Consider the following 18285-nt stretch of genomic DNA (forward strand, 5'->3'; position numbering starts at 1 on the left):
GAAAAGGTACAACATAAACTGGTTTTCAGGGCAGATTTGTATCCTCTGTACAGGACATTGCCGTTATTGTTGTTCGACTATTTTGTATTTGTCACAGACCAGGTATGTACACTCTACATTCTGGATATTTCTGTAATTAGTGTGAGATACGTTTCATTAATAGTTACACTATAATCAAACGTCAAGCTATTTTAGGCTCTATAAAGCAGAGAAGTCCACAGGTAACCTGACACGGTCTTCTTACGGATCGGTCGAAGAAATCCAACACAATTTAAAAAATCCCTCATCATATCAGTGATAGTCAACGGATTCGAGCCAATGAAAGTGTTTTTCACAAAATCAAATCATGTCCACCCGTCACAGAACTCTGGTATGTCGTCTGCTCTTTCAGTTGATTCCTCGACTAGTGGGCCTCCACCCCACCGCGGAACAGCTTCACTCGGCATAAGAGGTTAATGAACTTGGGCAGATCAATCTTCTTCTCGCTGCCAGCAGTGCTCTTGATGAACATCTCCACGTCCTTCTCTTCCAAGGTGTTGCCCTGGGCAGTTTTCATAACTTTCAGGACATCCCACAGACGCTCGATGTCCACCAAGCCGGTGTGGTCCTTTTGAAGGTCGTTGAACATGGCGAGATATGTGTGGGCACTGAGGAAAAGAAATAATAATGATAAAAACAATAATAATTTACATTTAGAAATAGATCATAAATGGACACATTTGTACAGGACGAACATCTTTTGTCTCTCGGCCAGTGTTTGATAAACGACCATGTTTTCAAGAAACAGTACTGACATACCAGCCCCGTTCAGTTCCTGGGCATAAAAGGTCCACAGTATCCTGTACGTTTCACAAGAGCTGACATGGGGATTGGGTGATTACAATGTGTGACCTGGCTGGTAGTGTGCCATCGTACCCAACGTTGGTTGGTTTGTTGTTTTGCGCCGCACCCAGCAATACTCCAGTTATATGACGGCGGTCTGTAAATAATCGAATCAGGACCAGACAATCCAGTGATAGATATCATGAGCATCGACCAACGCAATTGGGATCGCTGACACGCTTCAACCAAGACAGCGAGCCTTACCACCCGATCCCGTTAGTCGTCTCTTACGACAAGCATAGTCGCTTTTTACGGCAATCGTACCCAACGGCGTTCGCAGTTCGTGCTATGCAGCCCTGGTTTCAACTTCGAGTGAGTGAGTTGGGTTTAACGCCGCTTTTAACAGTATTCCAGTTATATCACGGCGTGTCAACTTAATGTGGGAGGAAAGCCCGAAGTGATGCAGGTCTCAGACGTTTACCATTTCGGTGAAACCCACGAGGACGGTTATGGCGCTGACAAACCTAGAAACATATAGAGTATAATTGGGGCGAACCGGGATTCGAACCCACAATCATAGGTTTCTGGCGTGCCCAAGGGAGGCAAATCTGCACAGCGAATCACGACGCCTTAGACGACTTGGCCACCCGTGCCCCCAGTTTCACCTTCGCTAGTCCATGACTCGATTACTCAGCGATATTGCTAACTCTAATTTCTGACTGTGGCACTCAACAGGCACTCACTCGATCTCCACATCTTCGTGTATTAAGTTCACTGTACATAACAGACCGTAACGCATAATCGTTCAGTGAGTGAGTATGGTTTTACGCCGCTTTAGCAATAGTATAGCAGTATCACGGCGGGGGACACCAGAAATGGGCTTCAAACAATGTACCCATGTCGGGAATCGAACCCGGTTCTTCGGCGTGAAGAGCAAACGCTTTAACCACTAGGCTAACCGACCACCCCCAAAATCGTTCAGAGGTCAATTCATCAATTTAACGTTGTGCCAACAGTAATGTGACTTACGCATATGCGGGCATTAAACTTACACATTACTGACAGAAAACAATGCATAGGATTAAGAATCAACTGAGTGTATGAATAATTTTCCGTTTTAATATAAACATGTTATTTAGACCACCTAGTTTGTGCTTTGACGCGACTGAAAATGAAGGGACTGGGTGAAAGTGATTAAAACAATGACGCTGATTGACTCGGTTTGTCAAACGGGCGTCAATGCTTAATCGACAATTACGACAATCTGGACTTTTGCCTGACACGTAAACAATTGGGGACAGAATTTTAAAGTAGAAAATCGATTCCAGACGTGGGAAAAGGCAATTTTGTGTTCAGAATTTGTATTATGTCCTTGTTGAAACAGCTTACTCCAACGGCAGGCCTAACAAAAGATCAAATGCCTTTGCAATACATTAAGGAAACGGGCCGACACCCAAATACGCACTCATTAACCGGTAGCTCTCAGGTTGTGCATGTTAGGAAATAAATAACACCCCTAATGAGTACGGAACTCATAACAGCGGTAGGTGTGACGTTGAAAGTGGAATGTAGCTGGAGTCATTTATAATTTCGATGAATATGTAGTTATCTATTTATGATTCTGGCATTGAACTATAACACATTAAGGCAAGTACAGTTCACTCTATAGGTATGTCCTTGTTCTTGTGGCTTCATATACAACGTGACCGCCTCCGTGGTCTTGTGGTAGAGCGTCCGCCCGGAGAGCGGAAGGTCCGGAGTTCGATCCCCGGCCGCTTCATACCAAAAGACGTTAAAAGATGGTACTTGTTGTTACCCTGTCTGGCAGGCGGTATTAAGGGGCTTAAACATGGACTGATCGGCTCGGAGTCAGTATACTGTGTCTGAGTGGGGTATTCATGTTAAACTGCGGCATGGTATCTCAGTGAGCTAGCACTATAAATCGGCATCAGTCCGGTCTAGTACAAGCAGCCACACACACACGTGCATGCACGTCGCTATATAACTGCAATAATCTTGGACGCGACGTTAAACCCCATTTCACCTCACCTCAACTCATATACAGCGTGTAGTAGAAGACGGGACGCCTACAGTTTAAGTGTACGGTAAAGTGTAATATTAGTGTTCATATAATTAACATGTAACTTCCGGCGATGTTATCATGAAGAGGATAAACAGGCGATGGTGTAAATGAGTGGTATAAGATTCCTAATGGCAACATACCATCACAACACCACGTGGCCGTTGGTTTATTTAGATTTCTGTTTATGATGTATATAAAAGCTATAAAAGCCCTATTGTTCTCCAGAGTAGCGTTTAATAAATAGTAATAAACGTCAGGTGTAGATTAAGAAAAGTCCTACTTTTATGTTGACAATAATGTCTTTATGGAATTCATATTCACAGGGCGAAACCCGGTCGTCCCATGCTGTGCGATGGGAAAGGGCCACATAAAACGCGTGGTTCAGTGCACATTCGTAAAAGCATGTGTCGACACCTCGTTCTCCTGACTGCCTCACTTAAGCCACGATTGCCCTTTTTGAGTAAATTAACGCCCTTGCTTAGTAGTTTGGGAAAGAGAAAAGCTGCAAGTAGTCTTCAGGCTTCTTTACACCAGAGACCATAAAATATATGGTAATATTGCATTGATTCTAATATGTAATATCTTGGGTGATTGCGTGTCATCGTGCCCCAGGCGTGGGGAGTTGTTCATAATAGTAATCACTGGTTTGTCTCGTCCACACTCGAATATTAACGTCTTCCTATAGATGGAATATTGTTGATGCAAGAAAGCATCAGTCCAGAATCTTGTTAGCATACTGTACTTCTTCAAATCAAGACCATTTAAATAACACCTCTTTCTACAAGGTTCGCGAGCTTAAAACGCACTCTTTTATTACTTAGATACACACAAGCAACAGTATATTACTATCATATATATATTGATAAATACTAGCTGTGTCTTGAACGTGAACTTTAGCATCCGTACACAATAAATCAGCCTGATATCATACTTATTGTGTACGTTGAAAGTTTGTAATTTCAGATTCAGGAGTGAAGAGTCAAGTTTGGGTGCAGGGTCACCAGACTACGCGAGACTAAAGCACACCAGCTCGTACAAACAGCTTGATATTTCAGAACCACCATATATTGTACTGACGCTAAGCCACTATTGTATACCGCGAAGAGCCACCAATTACAGCGAGATTACGAGAAACAGTAAACACTAGCCACGTGCTCTGGGTACTAACGGCAACCTCTGTTTACAAGGACGTCCAACACCTGAAAGTGCACGACAAACAGTGTCACCTCCGGCGCAAACAAAGTTGTCGTGAATCAGACTCGTCTTTCTGAATAATGTATTTAGGAATGCAATATTTTGACATAGGCAATTATACAGCAAAGACATTTTTTCTTTATATGCCGACGTGACCACATGCAATTCCACATGTAAGATGTCACTTATATATTCTGCATTAGAAAACTTTCTCTTACAAGGGAGAAAACGGGTCATTGCAGGAATGAATTCGAATTAAGTAGTCGAAAATTAAGTAGCACGTGGATAGGGAAGGGGGAGAGTTTGTCTGGGACATAAAAAAAATCAGTCAGCGTTTAAAGTCATATTAAATAATTCTGAAAGAAAAAGCCAACTTGTTTTTAACCACAACACATTATTTTGCAGGACATCAACCATGTCTAGTGTTTGTTCCGATCTTTATTTTTGTTTAAAAGCTGAGGGCAAAATTTATATCCCGAATTTTCGGTACGGGTTCTTTTTTTAAAACAACACTGCAGAACAGCCTCTATCACTAAATGATCGACCCCTTGCTATGGTTAATCTGATCACTACCACACACGACTTATAATTACTGCGATGTCCGACCTAACTAGTTCCCCACGAACATCAACTTGCCTATAAATACCATCCGAAAGCGTTTCTTTCATATGAATATATATCCTCTCCTCATGTTCAGAGAGAACTGAGGTCAAACGTGAACCAGGTCGTGAGAAGCCAGTTTACCTTCGCGCCATGTATAAAATGTAAGGGCCATAATCCCCATGATCTTTCGCAAATATGCCACCTGGTCCATACAATTTTACTTTTGGCCTTTGTTTGTTAAACTGCAAGTGGGCGGCTAATCTATGTTCAGACTCTGAATACTGAAGACTAGGTCACAGTCGTGTAGTGCAAATGGAAGTTTTACAAATGAAATCAAAAGTGCTTTCAGACAGAACACTTTTTTTACAGGGAACTGATAGTATTATGTATTGTTTGTCCTATTCTTTCGATTGTTATTTAATGTTTATTTTTTACACGGAAGATAGACTGAAGTTTGATATGTACCAATTCGACTGTTATTTAACGAGAGTCACATCTTTCCTATATTTAAGTTAAACATATAACATTCCCTTACAACACTGTGTTCTAGCTGTGTTCGAACCACAAGTCTACATATTTGCATGATGTAACAGAGTGAGTGAGTGCACGTCTTTGAACACTGAAGTCAGCAATATTCACACGAAATACCCCACGTGCAGGTCTACAAATTACTGAGTGCATGCTGTTTTACGCCACCGTCAGAAAAAAATACACGACATAAACACATACAGGTCTACCACATATCTTCCGATATAGTGAGTGACTGTGAATTAATATTTTTAATGCGGTAGCCAGCAATATTCCATCTATATGACAGCGGCAAGTAACTAATTGACTCTGGACCAGACAAATCAGTGAAAAGTGATCTTGTACAGCGACTACCCCGACTCGTGATCAGCCAACTTTTCGGGCCGGGTCATCTTTAGTGGGCAATGAGATACTGGTGACTATACAGGGATTCCCCGGATACACATATGTTAGCCAACGAAGTGAGATCTTGGGAAATACTTCAGAGAAAAGGTAAAGATTCCACTACAAGGTCACCATGACAATAATTATTCAGTACTTACTCCCCACCAATGGTGTTGTAGAACTGGTTAAACTCCCACAAGCTGAGTTCGTTATTTTGATCTTTGTCGAATACGCCAAAGATGATGTCGGCTTCCTCCTCCGAGAGACTGAACTCCTTCTCCAGCATGTTCAGGGCTGCGTCTTTCTTCAGGCGCCGAGTGAAGTTGGTCACGTATTTGTCAAACATCTGCTCGACTTCCTTCCTGTAACACAAGAAGAATCAAACGTGATGTGAGTGAGTGAGTTTTACATCGCTTCTTAGCAATATTCCAGCAATATTAAGCCGGGTACACACCATTCATGGGTTTCATATTTTGTACCCATCCCGGGAATCGAACATGGCCCTTCGAGGTGACGAGCGAACCGCTAAGCCATCTCACCACCTGTTTGTTATGTTCATCTAGGACACGGGTCAACAGTACATTCGTTTTAAGAACTTTCTAACTACTTTATGATGCCAAAGTTTGTCCATGTTAAGACTGAGTTATTGAAGTGTAGGTTAACCTATTTTCCTTCTTATCAAACAAATTATTTATTGAATAGTGACGCTAAATGTAAGAGTATTCGATGTTAAAATGATGCCACTAGAGCGTTAATTTATGACACCAGTATTACAAAGAACATAGTAGAAATGCCATCCTTGTTATAGTGATGACGTATATGTGTGAACAGTCGAATGAGATATGTCAGTGACATTATTTATATCATGGTCAACAAGAACATATGTTGGTCATCCTAGGCGCCATATACTATTTGTATGAAGTGCTTTTATAGCCTTACAAGAAGTAATATATAAGGCTAAAGAGGTTCCCCAAACATGTAATGGATCTCGTATATCCCGTTAATTGCAGCGTGCACATGATACCGAGGGACTGAGTACGCAAGAAAGGGCTGTGTTGCCACTCGCAAATTTGTATTTAACGGACATACAGTACCATTACTTTTCTGAGCACCATCCACAGAGGATAATGATGACAGAGGCCAAAACCTTCTCACACTTCAAACCATGCACAGGAGTACAGCAACCCGACTTTTCTCCATAAACATTACATAGTTGAATAAACCTACTTTACAGCAAAATAATGCATAATATGTTATGATCATGACCATTACAATTAGAGTGAGTGAGTGAGTATGGTTTTAGCTTTTAGCAATATTCCAGCAATATCACGGCGGGGGTCACCAGAAATGGGCTTCACACATTGTACCCATGTTTGGTACGAACCCGGGTCTTCGGCGTGACGAGCGAACGCTTTAACCGCTAGGCTACCCGACCGCCCCATTACAATTAGAGGGCATGCATAGAGGCTATGGGTCGTATGTTTATGATGAGCTGTAAAGAAACTTAGATGGCAATTTCCCAGAGCATGCTGCCTAAATGGACACCGTTAAAGGAATTATCGTAGTAATATCATGATAATCAAAAAAGTGACTCAGTGCCGTAGAATGGTCTTGAAATGGTATAGATTCTACCTAAAATAAACATAACTAATTATACATCCGTAAGCTCAATATAACCTAAAACGTCAACGCAAGAGAATAACCAGTCGAAACGGACCATATTTTGTTTATGATCATTAGCCTATTAAAACAGATGCGTTAGGTAGCAGCCAACACGGCTTCGCCATCTGTATGAACATGCGAGAAAGTATCCAATTTGTTCATATATATGTTATGAATGTATGGCACTTCACTCCAATTTGTACACGAGGATATTGAGATGTACAGCGGCGATAAGATACCGTGATATATCTACAGTGACCAGCAGAGCAGCACAGATGGACGTGTAATGACATTTCACACCGATAAGAGGCCCGTGCGTAGCCATGCATATTAATAGCAGGGGGCATATGAGCCAGTATGGTGTACTGAGTATCACCGCCTTAGTTGTCACCTGTGCCTCTGTAGTTAATCCCAGAGGCATTCGGATGAAACACTTTTACCTTCGGCAACACATATACTCTCATTTTCATCATCAATACATGTATAGTTGTACAATATAACTGATGTTGGGATAACTGCGTATACCGATGATATAACATGTGATATGTATATGTTATCATACATTTGTCACAAGGTTTGTCATTGATATGTTTAGAAAAACAGCCATATATGACAGTAGTACCGGTTGCTTTAAAGTTATGAAACCAGCCTCACATTTTAAACAATCGTTGACTCAAAACATATCTTGTGCAGTAACGCTCCCTTTCTTATTTATCTGCCATGCCTAATTTCAGATAAAATACTTTCCCTCCGAGTATATGGGAACCCATCACTCCACATGAGCTGGCTAGTTACAGTCACTAGCTTCTGTCGTCGTTCATCGAAGCATGCCACTGCAACCTGTCAAACAAGCATCCTACAGGGACATGATGGCTAGGGCAGCCTGTTTTCGCTCTAGTTATGCTCGCATACGTAGGTGTACTATCATCACAGGTCATGACAACCCACAGGTAACATAATACGTGGAGCAAGGTGTATTAACTTTATGAAAACACGCACCAGTATTTTGGCATCCAAAGTATTTATCACAATAAAGGGAGATCCGAGGTCATATTCGTGTTTACCTGGACGCTGAAGGGTGTTGTTCATAACAGACAACCTGCATGATGCAGACAGGCGATGTTCAGGGATGTGTGGGTCATGCAGTTTGTTGGGGAAGTATTAGTCGTAGTGTATGGTGACATTTTAAACTCCATGCACTCCACACATTCATTTCAACTTTCAGACGACACATTCTTTAGATACCTGGTACCAGTGCAGCCTCATAACTCGCCAAACAAAAGCCCAATGCCAGTTCACCTTTTCTTGGACAAGAATGTGCGCTTTATTGTGATGTAGCTAATGACAAACAACACGCTGACTTCATCAACCTGATTAATGCGAATCATAGGTATAAGTTACTGTAGTATGTGTGGACCTTTCGAGAATTAATGTCCAGAAAGCGGAATTTGCAAAATACAGAGAAAAGCTGTCACCAGGCCTAACGGGGTTAGATTGCGCTACGCAGAGAAAAACTGTAACCATGGCCCCGTTTCAAAAAAGCTATCTTCTTAGGCTAAGATCGCTTTCTCACGAGAGAAAAAATCGGATTAACGAAACACGGGTATGGGTTTGTGTACACCTTCCTTCATACAACACATACATATACAACGTTAACGTTTCCAACAGTACCAGTCCGACAAGACGTGTTTCCGGACAAGGTGGTTTTACTGTACAACGTGAGACCATCACAGATCCACGACACAAGCATAGCTAGTCAGTACTGTCCCTGAACGCTAACAACTTGGTGTATTTACAATGGTGCAGTGGTGTTGTCGTTGCGTGCTGTCTCTGTGTAATGTCACTACAGCCTTGAGACTTGGGAGCGTCATTATCACCGACAGATAGCACTTGTAAACATGGAAGATAGCACTGAGAACAAGTAAAGATAAAAGGTTAATATATAAATGAGAGTTTGTGTGTGTTCCATGTCAAGTAATGATCACCGAGAACCACCGTTACTTCACAAATAACAAGGAGAGGAGCTGCATGGGTATCTCCAAGTGAATACGACATGTATCCCGTCTGTCCGTGAACACCTTCTACACAGCTATATCTGACACATTCACATACTCCTTAAACAAGTAACTGCCCTCTATGAACTTAGGTTCTAAAGATACATTTTGTCGCAAAACTATACGTATCTCAACAGAGTGAGTGAGTAAGTTAAATTTTACGTTACATCGGCAATATTCCAGCCATGTTGTGACGAGAGTGTCTCGACGGTTTGGTTTGGTTTGGTTTGTTGTTTAACGCCGCACTCAGCAATATTCCAGCTATATGGCGGCGGTCTGTAAATAATGGAGTCTGGACCAGACAATCCAGTGAGTGATGTCCTGAGCACCGTTCCACGCAATTGGGATCGATGACATACTTCAACCATGTCAGCGAGCCTGACCACCTGATCCCGTTAGTCGCCTCTTACGACAAGCATAGTCGCCTTTTACGGCAAGCATGGGTTGCTGAAGACCTAGTCTACCCCGGATCTTCACGGGTCGTGTCTCGACGGAAAAAGCACTATACGAAACGTGGCAATGTGACAGTTATCATGTCGAGGAATTGTATTCTAACCCGGGAACTGTATAATTACCTTGATTCATTTAAGCTAACAATGTCATATAACCTGTTGTATGTACAGACAGAAGGTATAGTTTATAGTCATGTTTATATGACAAAAATGTCCTTATTGAATTCTACACATGTATCCTCTGCATTGAGGCATGACCTGAGGATACGTTACTCGTACCGTGGCACAATGTATTGCCATACTTCTGGGAATCACAACAGATACTAGTTCCAAAAAATATAAACATAACGATATACTGTTGTTAATGATAGAATGTTAATTAAAACATTCTAAGCTCTTACATTTGTCAGCAATATAGACCACTGTTTTATCGAATACACGCTGTCGATGAATTGATATCCCTACAGACAGGTTCGTTGATTTATATATTGATAATTCGGGACTATTTATCAAACGCTTCCTGTCTTAACGTATACGCCAGATGTTTAGGAAGGGTTGGGTTATCAGTGTGAACAGATATATCAACAGTACATTCACAGCGATGGCTTAACACGTAGTGACCACAAATCAAACATTAAGAGAAGTGAATTCTCAATGCATTCAGAGCACATTCACAGAACATACACAGTACATTCACACGGAGGGCTTAATATGTTGTGACGGCAAATCAAACATTAAGAGCAGTGCATTCATATTGCAGCTTGGTATGGATAATCATTTTCGACACGAGAACAAGACGATACAAACAAAGTTTGATACGCAATGATGATACTTAGGCTAAAACACCGGTTTCCTGTTAATATTAAACAGTACAATTTTGAAAACTAATGTATTTCGGAAGAAGTGAAAGGCAAAGCACCGGTCTTAGTTGGCATGGTTTCTTGACACAATCACACATGGAGAATTTCATGTGTGTGTGTGTGTGTGCGTGCGTGTGCGTGTGTGTGTGCGCGCGCGCGCGCGTGTGTGTGCGTGCGTGTGCGTGTGTGCGTGCGCGTGTCGCTCCACCCGTTTGCACAACGTCACAATATAAATATGATCATGCCTAGTATTCACGAAACCAATGTGCATATGTGCAAAACGATCTGTTATGTACAACGGAAACAACTATGATATTTTTTCTAGCAAGCACAACACAGTAATAAATACAGTCATGCATAGCTAGCACCTTTCTTGTTTTCATGTTTCGAAAGCCATGCACCGCTGACACCTTTGTACATGTGTGTATTATGTTTCTCCAAACAAAGCGTATTTCGAAAACAATAACTACTACATGGGTGCTATGCATATTGTGTGTAAAAGTGACAACAATAAACCACACGAGTCACAAACGACAATGTTATCCAAATCTCTGCAACACATGTCTGTTAAGTGTCACTGATGCTATCGGGTACCAGCTGTTCCACACACACAAAAACAACGTGGAAATCCACGTTCTCCCCACTGAAGACAGAAATGCGGTATCGACACGTGTAGCAAATCAATAGTTCGAGATCACCTGGGCGGATTAGGCCTCAACACTTGTACAGTGACAGTAGGACATTACACCCACATGTTTGACCATGTTGTTTTTATAGTTTCATTGACAGAATGGGTTACAGACTATATGTGCGAAGGCTTGACTTGTTAATAAGGGACAAATATTATGACCATGAATATTGCAATACTAATCAATCTATATCAGTTCTTACATCTAATTGATACTTTCAGTATATTTCCTGGGCGGGTATGGTGAAGCATTTGTGTGTATCGTACATCAGAACTGGGAAACATATAACATCAGATATTGAACAAAATTTGAAACTTATGCTTGTTGCGATATCTTGAAAAATGTATATTCTGTATATGGTTCTAAGGATATCGAGAGAAAGATGTGAATTTTGATAATCTCCACGCTTCGAAGGTCGACGCTGCGTTAATTACTTTTTACCGTATAAAAGATATATTATACTCCAAGCGTTAACGTCCTTACAAAACTGGCAACATAATAACCTATATTCCCAGAGCGTTATCTCATTCGTATCCAGACAACTGCAGGCAATTAATTGCTCTTCCAATTATTTCGGACACGCACATGTAACCACCCAAGGACCCCCCGGCTACAATGCCCGTATACTGACAATATATCTATCATATGGGAAACATAACGTCCTTTGTATGCCGCTCTGCTGTTGGGCACATGTAGCACTGTTATAAAATGGATGCTTCATAAGCAGAAATGTGTTTTTACACCCACTGCCTGCTAGCAACAATCTAGCTATAATGCAACGCATACATCACATGGGTCTGTGCGTCATCGAATATCTTTTTAGTTGTTGTTGTTTAACGCCGCACTAAGCCATATTCCAGCTATGTGACGGCGGTTTGTAAAATAATCGATTCTAGACCAGGCAAACCAGTGGTTGAAAGTAAGAGCAACGATCCAGACCGGGCAATATACGGATACCTTAGTGATGTCGGCATCTAACCCTGGTGCTTGACCAGCACACGAGCATGATGATGACTGGGGTCAAGCAAGGCTTTAGGACTTGTGCAACATTCAAAATTGTTAAGTGCGATTGTTTTATAATAGGGATGAGACCGTTTGTACACCGACAATTGCAGGTAATTAATAGCTATACCAATTATTTCACGTAACCACCCAGTATCCGAGGATTCGACAACAGTGCCCGTGTACTGAGCACAGAGGTTATGGGTGTGATCTTTGAAAAAAAGCATCTACATTTCTACGTCGGTATGTTATGAGAAGAGTACCGTCTATCATATAACAATGAAAGTATTATATCCAGAGATAATATTGCTGTAGCGCCGTAAATGTTCAACTCACTCACTATTCCCGCTGATGGGACACAGCTGGCCTTGTCTAAATCAATGCAATGCCCTGCGCAGAGATCAGTATTTTTTGTTACCCTGCCTAACGCTCGATAACACAAGGACTGATCGGCTCGGAGTGAGGTATCCATGTTAAACTGCGACATGGTATCTCAGTGGGCTAGCACTGAAATCGGTGTAGTCTGGACTAGTACAAGCAGCTACACATACGCATCCTGCATGCATAAGTGCACGTTAAACCCCATTTCACCTCGCATCATGTGTTCAACCAAGAAGTAAATATCTACAGGCTGTGTCAGTTTGATTTCTCCCTCCTACATTATAATAGTTCAAGGCCGGGATATACCTGAAATATTGTTCAGCAGTGTTAATACAATCTCAGCTCATCGTATCATGGCGTTTGACACTCACATACAACTTTCCTTCAAATTCCTTGCACTAATGAGAGACAAAACACACACTACGAGAAGATCCTCAACTGGCAAAGACACCATTCAAGTTGAACTCTGACCAGTACACGCTTGTTGTCTCACAACGTGTTCAGTTTTACGGATAGCAGTCACATTACTTGGAGAATCCCAGTCTAAATACTACTTGAGGCGAGCCAATATTTGCAGTATCTGCTTTTAGCCTGCCGATGTTGTATAAAGAGGATGACACAGTGACATGTCAAGCTACGACCGACACAGTTTCTTTATATGCTTCGAACTGGACCTGTAATCTGTTTACCGTAATGATATCCATCTGAATTATTTCTGATACTTTCCTTCAAAACTTCCCATTCATTAAAAATTTAAAAACACATTCGCCGCCGAAACATCTTCTCACGGTATGGTAGCATTTGATAAAACTATAGTTTTCTACATTGAAAGTTGGTAGACCACCAATTATAATTTGCACAAGTAAATACCTTAAGTTGTGTTAAGATGTAATGTAATTAGGTGCAATGGGGTTTAATGTGCGTGTGTGTTTGTGTGTTGTACTTATACTGTCTCCGTGAGGACCAGTCTTCTTTTATCCCCTAATGCCTAGCACCAGGCAGGCTAACAATAAGTACCATCATTTTAATGTCTTTTGGTATGATACGACCGGGGATCGAACCAACGATCTTCCGCTCTCCGGGCAGAGGCTCTATCCACTAGACCACGTAGACGGTCCTAAGATGTAATGAATAGGTCGTTTTGCAATTCTCTCAAATGACTTAAGTGAAAATGTTGAATTGAGCATACACATACAATATTATTTGAATACAAGGGCGACTCTGCTACTTATATATTGTGATAGTGTAGGCCATGCTGCCGTTGTACCAAACAACCTTAGAGCTACGAACGTCGTACGTCTATGTTAAGGTAAGGGCGTTACGATCACCTTATCGCTAAGATCGCTTTGTATAACGACACCCATATCTATATCATGTATTCCATAATCATGAAATAAGCACATTGTCTAACACATTAGATAAGGGATACGATCATAAGTAATGACAATGGTTTTGTATGTCAATGTGTGCGATGTGTGTATTTCACGAATACATGGACACTATAAATATGTTATCACGGGTGTTGTTTAAGTCCATTGAATATGACATATCGCAGATACTGTTAACTTGACCCGTTCGTCATGCCCGTGCAGCACAGACCTCCTTCTGTTCCCAGCATGGACGTGGACGAGACTTCCTGTTAGGCAGTGATAACACTGAGATATGCTAAAGATTAACTATATGTGATTTATACCTAGATATAGTGTGAAAAGTTAAAGCTGGACGAATATACATCGCGATATGTTCATGTGGAGCGTACAGCAATGTTTATAGTTCGAACGACTTCTTCATTAGGATAACGACACCAGGAAATATAAATTAGAACTTGTGAGCTAACATATTAGCAAATGGAATTTATTGAAGGTTTTATGGATATTTGTATGTTCGAAAATCAATATCGGCGAATGTTCTAAAGAAAATGACATATCAATTATCAGGCCGGTATCGTGCTACTAACTGCTGTATATATGATAATTTTATTGTAACCTCTTAACCAATCATCACAAGCAACTCTTGATAAATTTAAAACTATTTTTTTAAATACCAGGTAGAGAATTCACTGGGCCAAATGATTCGTACTTTCGCGACTATAAGGTACATATACATATTAGATCATACTCGTAATGAGACGCGCCTTATATGTATAACCTGTATGGTAATTAAATGTATGATTTGCGCCATGTCAATCAACACATTACGGATGCTATAAATATCACTGCCATTGATTGACAGGGTCAACTTGTCCGGAAATTCCGAAGGAAGAAAGAGAGAAGGAATTGTGACAGGGAAAGGCAAGGCTTGTCAATTAGTAACATTTAGTCGACATTTTGTAAGTGGGTTACACAAATAGCGGAATGGACCTGAGACGGACTGAGAGTGAAAGTGCGTTACATAGTCCAAACAAACAAGGTAGGACAAGTGAAAGGATGCGGAAAGAGACGTGTGGGTTTCAATGGGAATTGTATATCAGAGATGTGTGAAATGTTACAATGTCCCATGGGAAGGTCTGCTTCCGTAGGGCTACTTATAAATTTGGACTTGTGACCCATTCTTATGACTCAGCATGGTCATCTTCAGACACGGTACTGGGGGTATATTGGCAGGGTGTCGGACCGGGACATGGAATTTAGAAATAAAAACCAGTTGAACCGCGACTAGGTACCTGAACATCGAATGGTTAGAATCAATGTTTGTTTGTTTGTTGTTTAACTCAGCAATATTCAAGCTATATGGCGGTCTGTAAATAATCGTGTCTGGACTAGACAATCCAGTGATTGACATCGTGAGCAATAATCCACGCAATTGGGATACGATGACATGCATCAACCAAGTCAGCGAGCCTGGCCACCCGATCCCATTAGTCGCCTCTTACGACAAGCATAGTCGCCTTTAATGATAAGCATGGGTTGCTGAAGGCCTGTTTTAACCCGGATCTTCACGAGTGGTATAACTCAAAGAAGCAAGTAAGACCTTTTGACTACAGACTCTTCCAATAGTAGACATGTATGAATGAAGGAAGTTCACATTTGTTAATACAGAGCTTTATTGTTTCAGACATCTTTGGCAGTATACCCCCACCAAATGAGAAGTTCATAGTCTTGTTGGTTTTACGATATCCCGGAGCCTGGACAACCAGAGGAGGTACCTGGACATCGAACGAATGTTTCCCTAACGCTGTAAAGATGTCTCGACCCATGACCGTTGGTAGTTGGGTACATAGTGAACAAGGCATGGGGAGAGAACGCCATAAGCAAACGACCATGGTCTTGAAAGCAATAGGACTTGCTCTGGCATACAAAGATATCGCCACAAGGTATATAACTGTTAATATAACATATATGATTTATTATATGCCGTTAGTAAGGTACTGTGGAATAGATCAGTATTCGTCAAGTTCAGTTCATCTATTTCAGTGGACATGAACAATTTGAAGAGTCAGATGTTTGAGGAATTGATGTTTTGTTTGCGTGAATAAACTGCACTTGTATACGACGGCCTAGGAAATTCGACAAAAAATTGAATCCTGCATGCCCAACCTGCTATTCAGGAATCCGAGATATCTATGCCACGTTGATGACGTTCCAGCTCATAAACCTCACATATTGGTCGGATAGAGGAATACCTGTGGTCAGGAAGTTGTATATCAGACCTAATGTTGATTATTTAATACGCCTGACATTAAGTACTTACTTGCAACGATAGAGCTTCCGAGTGATTGACATTTAAACTGCCCCTCTGACCTGCCGGCATCTTGACCGATAACGTATAGAGTTGTTTAATTGACATATCACTTGTTTTATCTGACGTCGGACCTAGGGTGCGAGGTTCTCGATTTAGACTGACATGAACTCACAAAAAATAGCTTTAATGAACATTTGAATTACTGTTCAATGAGATTAAAATGTAGTATCAGCAGAAATGTTTGCCAACAGTTTTTACTTTCGTCCTCACATAATAATGACACATTTCGTCCCGTAGTCTATACCTGCGTCAGATTCACGAATTACATCACATTATTATACCTGTCATCTTCAAGGACCGATATACCCCATTCGCTATTCAAAGAACAGTTCTCAACTAAAACGGAAATCGTTTCACCGATGGACAAACAATAATGATGACGCGATGCTTGATTATAATTGATGAACGGTCAAGGACATTTTTTCTACATAGTCTTCATCCAATGCTTTTTCATACAGCATTATTCTTATGACGTACTTCTCTAGCGTTGACGTTTTGTGCGTAAAACAAGTGAATGTATATACCGTAAGAAACACTACACTACGAATAGCGCAACCGTAATCCTCTCAGAAAATATATATGTTTTTAAGGCTCACAAGGAATGTCTCATAATGTCTTGATTATGTGATCCCTGCATCGGGTTGCTTTAAGATGCCTTGATCTATCAGTAGATATCGTTCAAAGAGTGCATTTATCATCACCGTGTAAGCTCTAATTTGCCATTTGTATATTAAGCAGAGAGAATATTATACCAAACATTTCACCTTTTCGCGGCCTCAACGAATTTTATCGCAAGATAAGGCACCGAGGTGTTCAACTTGTAGGCCCATCTCACCAGTGTCAGATTTAACGTGACAGCGGTGTGATGAAACACTTTCTTTGGGAATCAGTAATAAATAAATTAATGAGCTTTCTCCGGGTGTCACAAACACACAACCCGGTACGACACTCACCACAAGGGACATGAACAGGCAACAAGGCATTAAGGCACAGGTTGACCCCGCCGTAGTATAAGAGCCCGACTAAGATCGTATCTTAGAGCTTATAAGCTGATACATATGCATACATTGGTACTGAAGCAATATCTTATTGTCACATACATAACTATTGCCCATTGTGTATTCGTGATGCTCAGTCATGTTTGGGGCTCGGCAAGATCCTGACTAAGATGGCATCTTAGAGATTATGATGTTTTTATGCATGTACATGTACACAGTTATTTTGGATAAAAAAATATGGAATACTGCCCAATGTTTATGCTGAAAGGTCAAGCATGTAGGAGGCTGGCCTTTGGAATAACTGCAAACGCCACGGCATGAACTAACAAAAACTGATGCACAATTTGTATAGCAATTTTCTTTACAATTTTGATTATGTACATGTGTTTGGAGACATCTTGATTGGAATATTTTCAGGACTTATTTTCTTAAGTCAGTTCAACACAAGCCCACACTAGTCGGGTAGCCTAGTGGTTAAAGTGTTCACTCGTCACGCCGAAGACCCGGGTTAGATTTCCCAGATGGGTACAACGTGTGAAGCCCAATTCTGGTGTCCCCTGCCGGGATGTTGCAGGATTGTTTCTAAAAGTGGGGTAAATCTTTACTCACTCACTCCACACAAGCCGCTATATTTAGCATTTGCTGTAAAGACATTTAGTGGGCAGTTTAGATTACAGACAAGAATGCCCTCATTTTGAGGATCAGTGGAAACCCCTGGTAAGTATTATCAATACGCGAGTGTAATATAGCATGCCATATACAACCAGGCAAAGATACTTTTACATTGCGCACCAATGTGGAGGTGGCCGAACAAGGCTAGTTCAAAGGCCTG

At 41.1% G+C, this 18285-nt stretch overlaps 1 protein-coding gene across 1 annotated transcript in view; it reads right to left on the reverse strand.

Annotated features, from left to right (window-relative positions):
* LOC139463960 (uncharacterized) overlaps positions 1-18285 on the reverse strand; it is a 28647-nt gene continuing 10362 nt past the window's right edge. Inside the window, exons 2-3 of the mRNA XM_071245431.1 lie at positions 5773-5976; positions 1-647 (exon numbers count right to left, since the gene is read on the reverse strand). Of these exons, the coding sequence (XP_071101532.1) occupies positions 404-647; positions 5773-5976 (448 nt within the window). The 3' untranslated portion in view covers positions 1-403. The remainder of the gene's footprint in view (positions 648-5772; positions 5977-18285) is intronic.

Source organism: Haliotis cracherodii, unplaced genomic scaffold, assembly GCF_022045235.1.
Source record: "Haliotis cracherodii isolate W230 unplaced genomic scaffold, xgHalCrac1.p SCAF_16, whole genome shotgun sequence".
NCBI lineage: Eukaryota > Metazoa > Mollusca > Gastropoda > Lepetellida > Haliotidae > Haliotis > Haliotis cracherodii.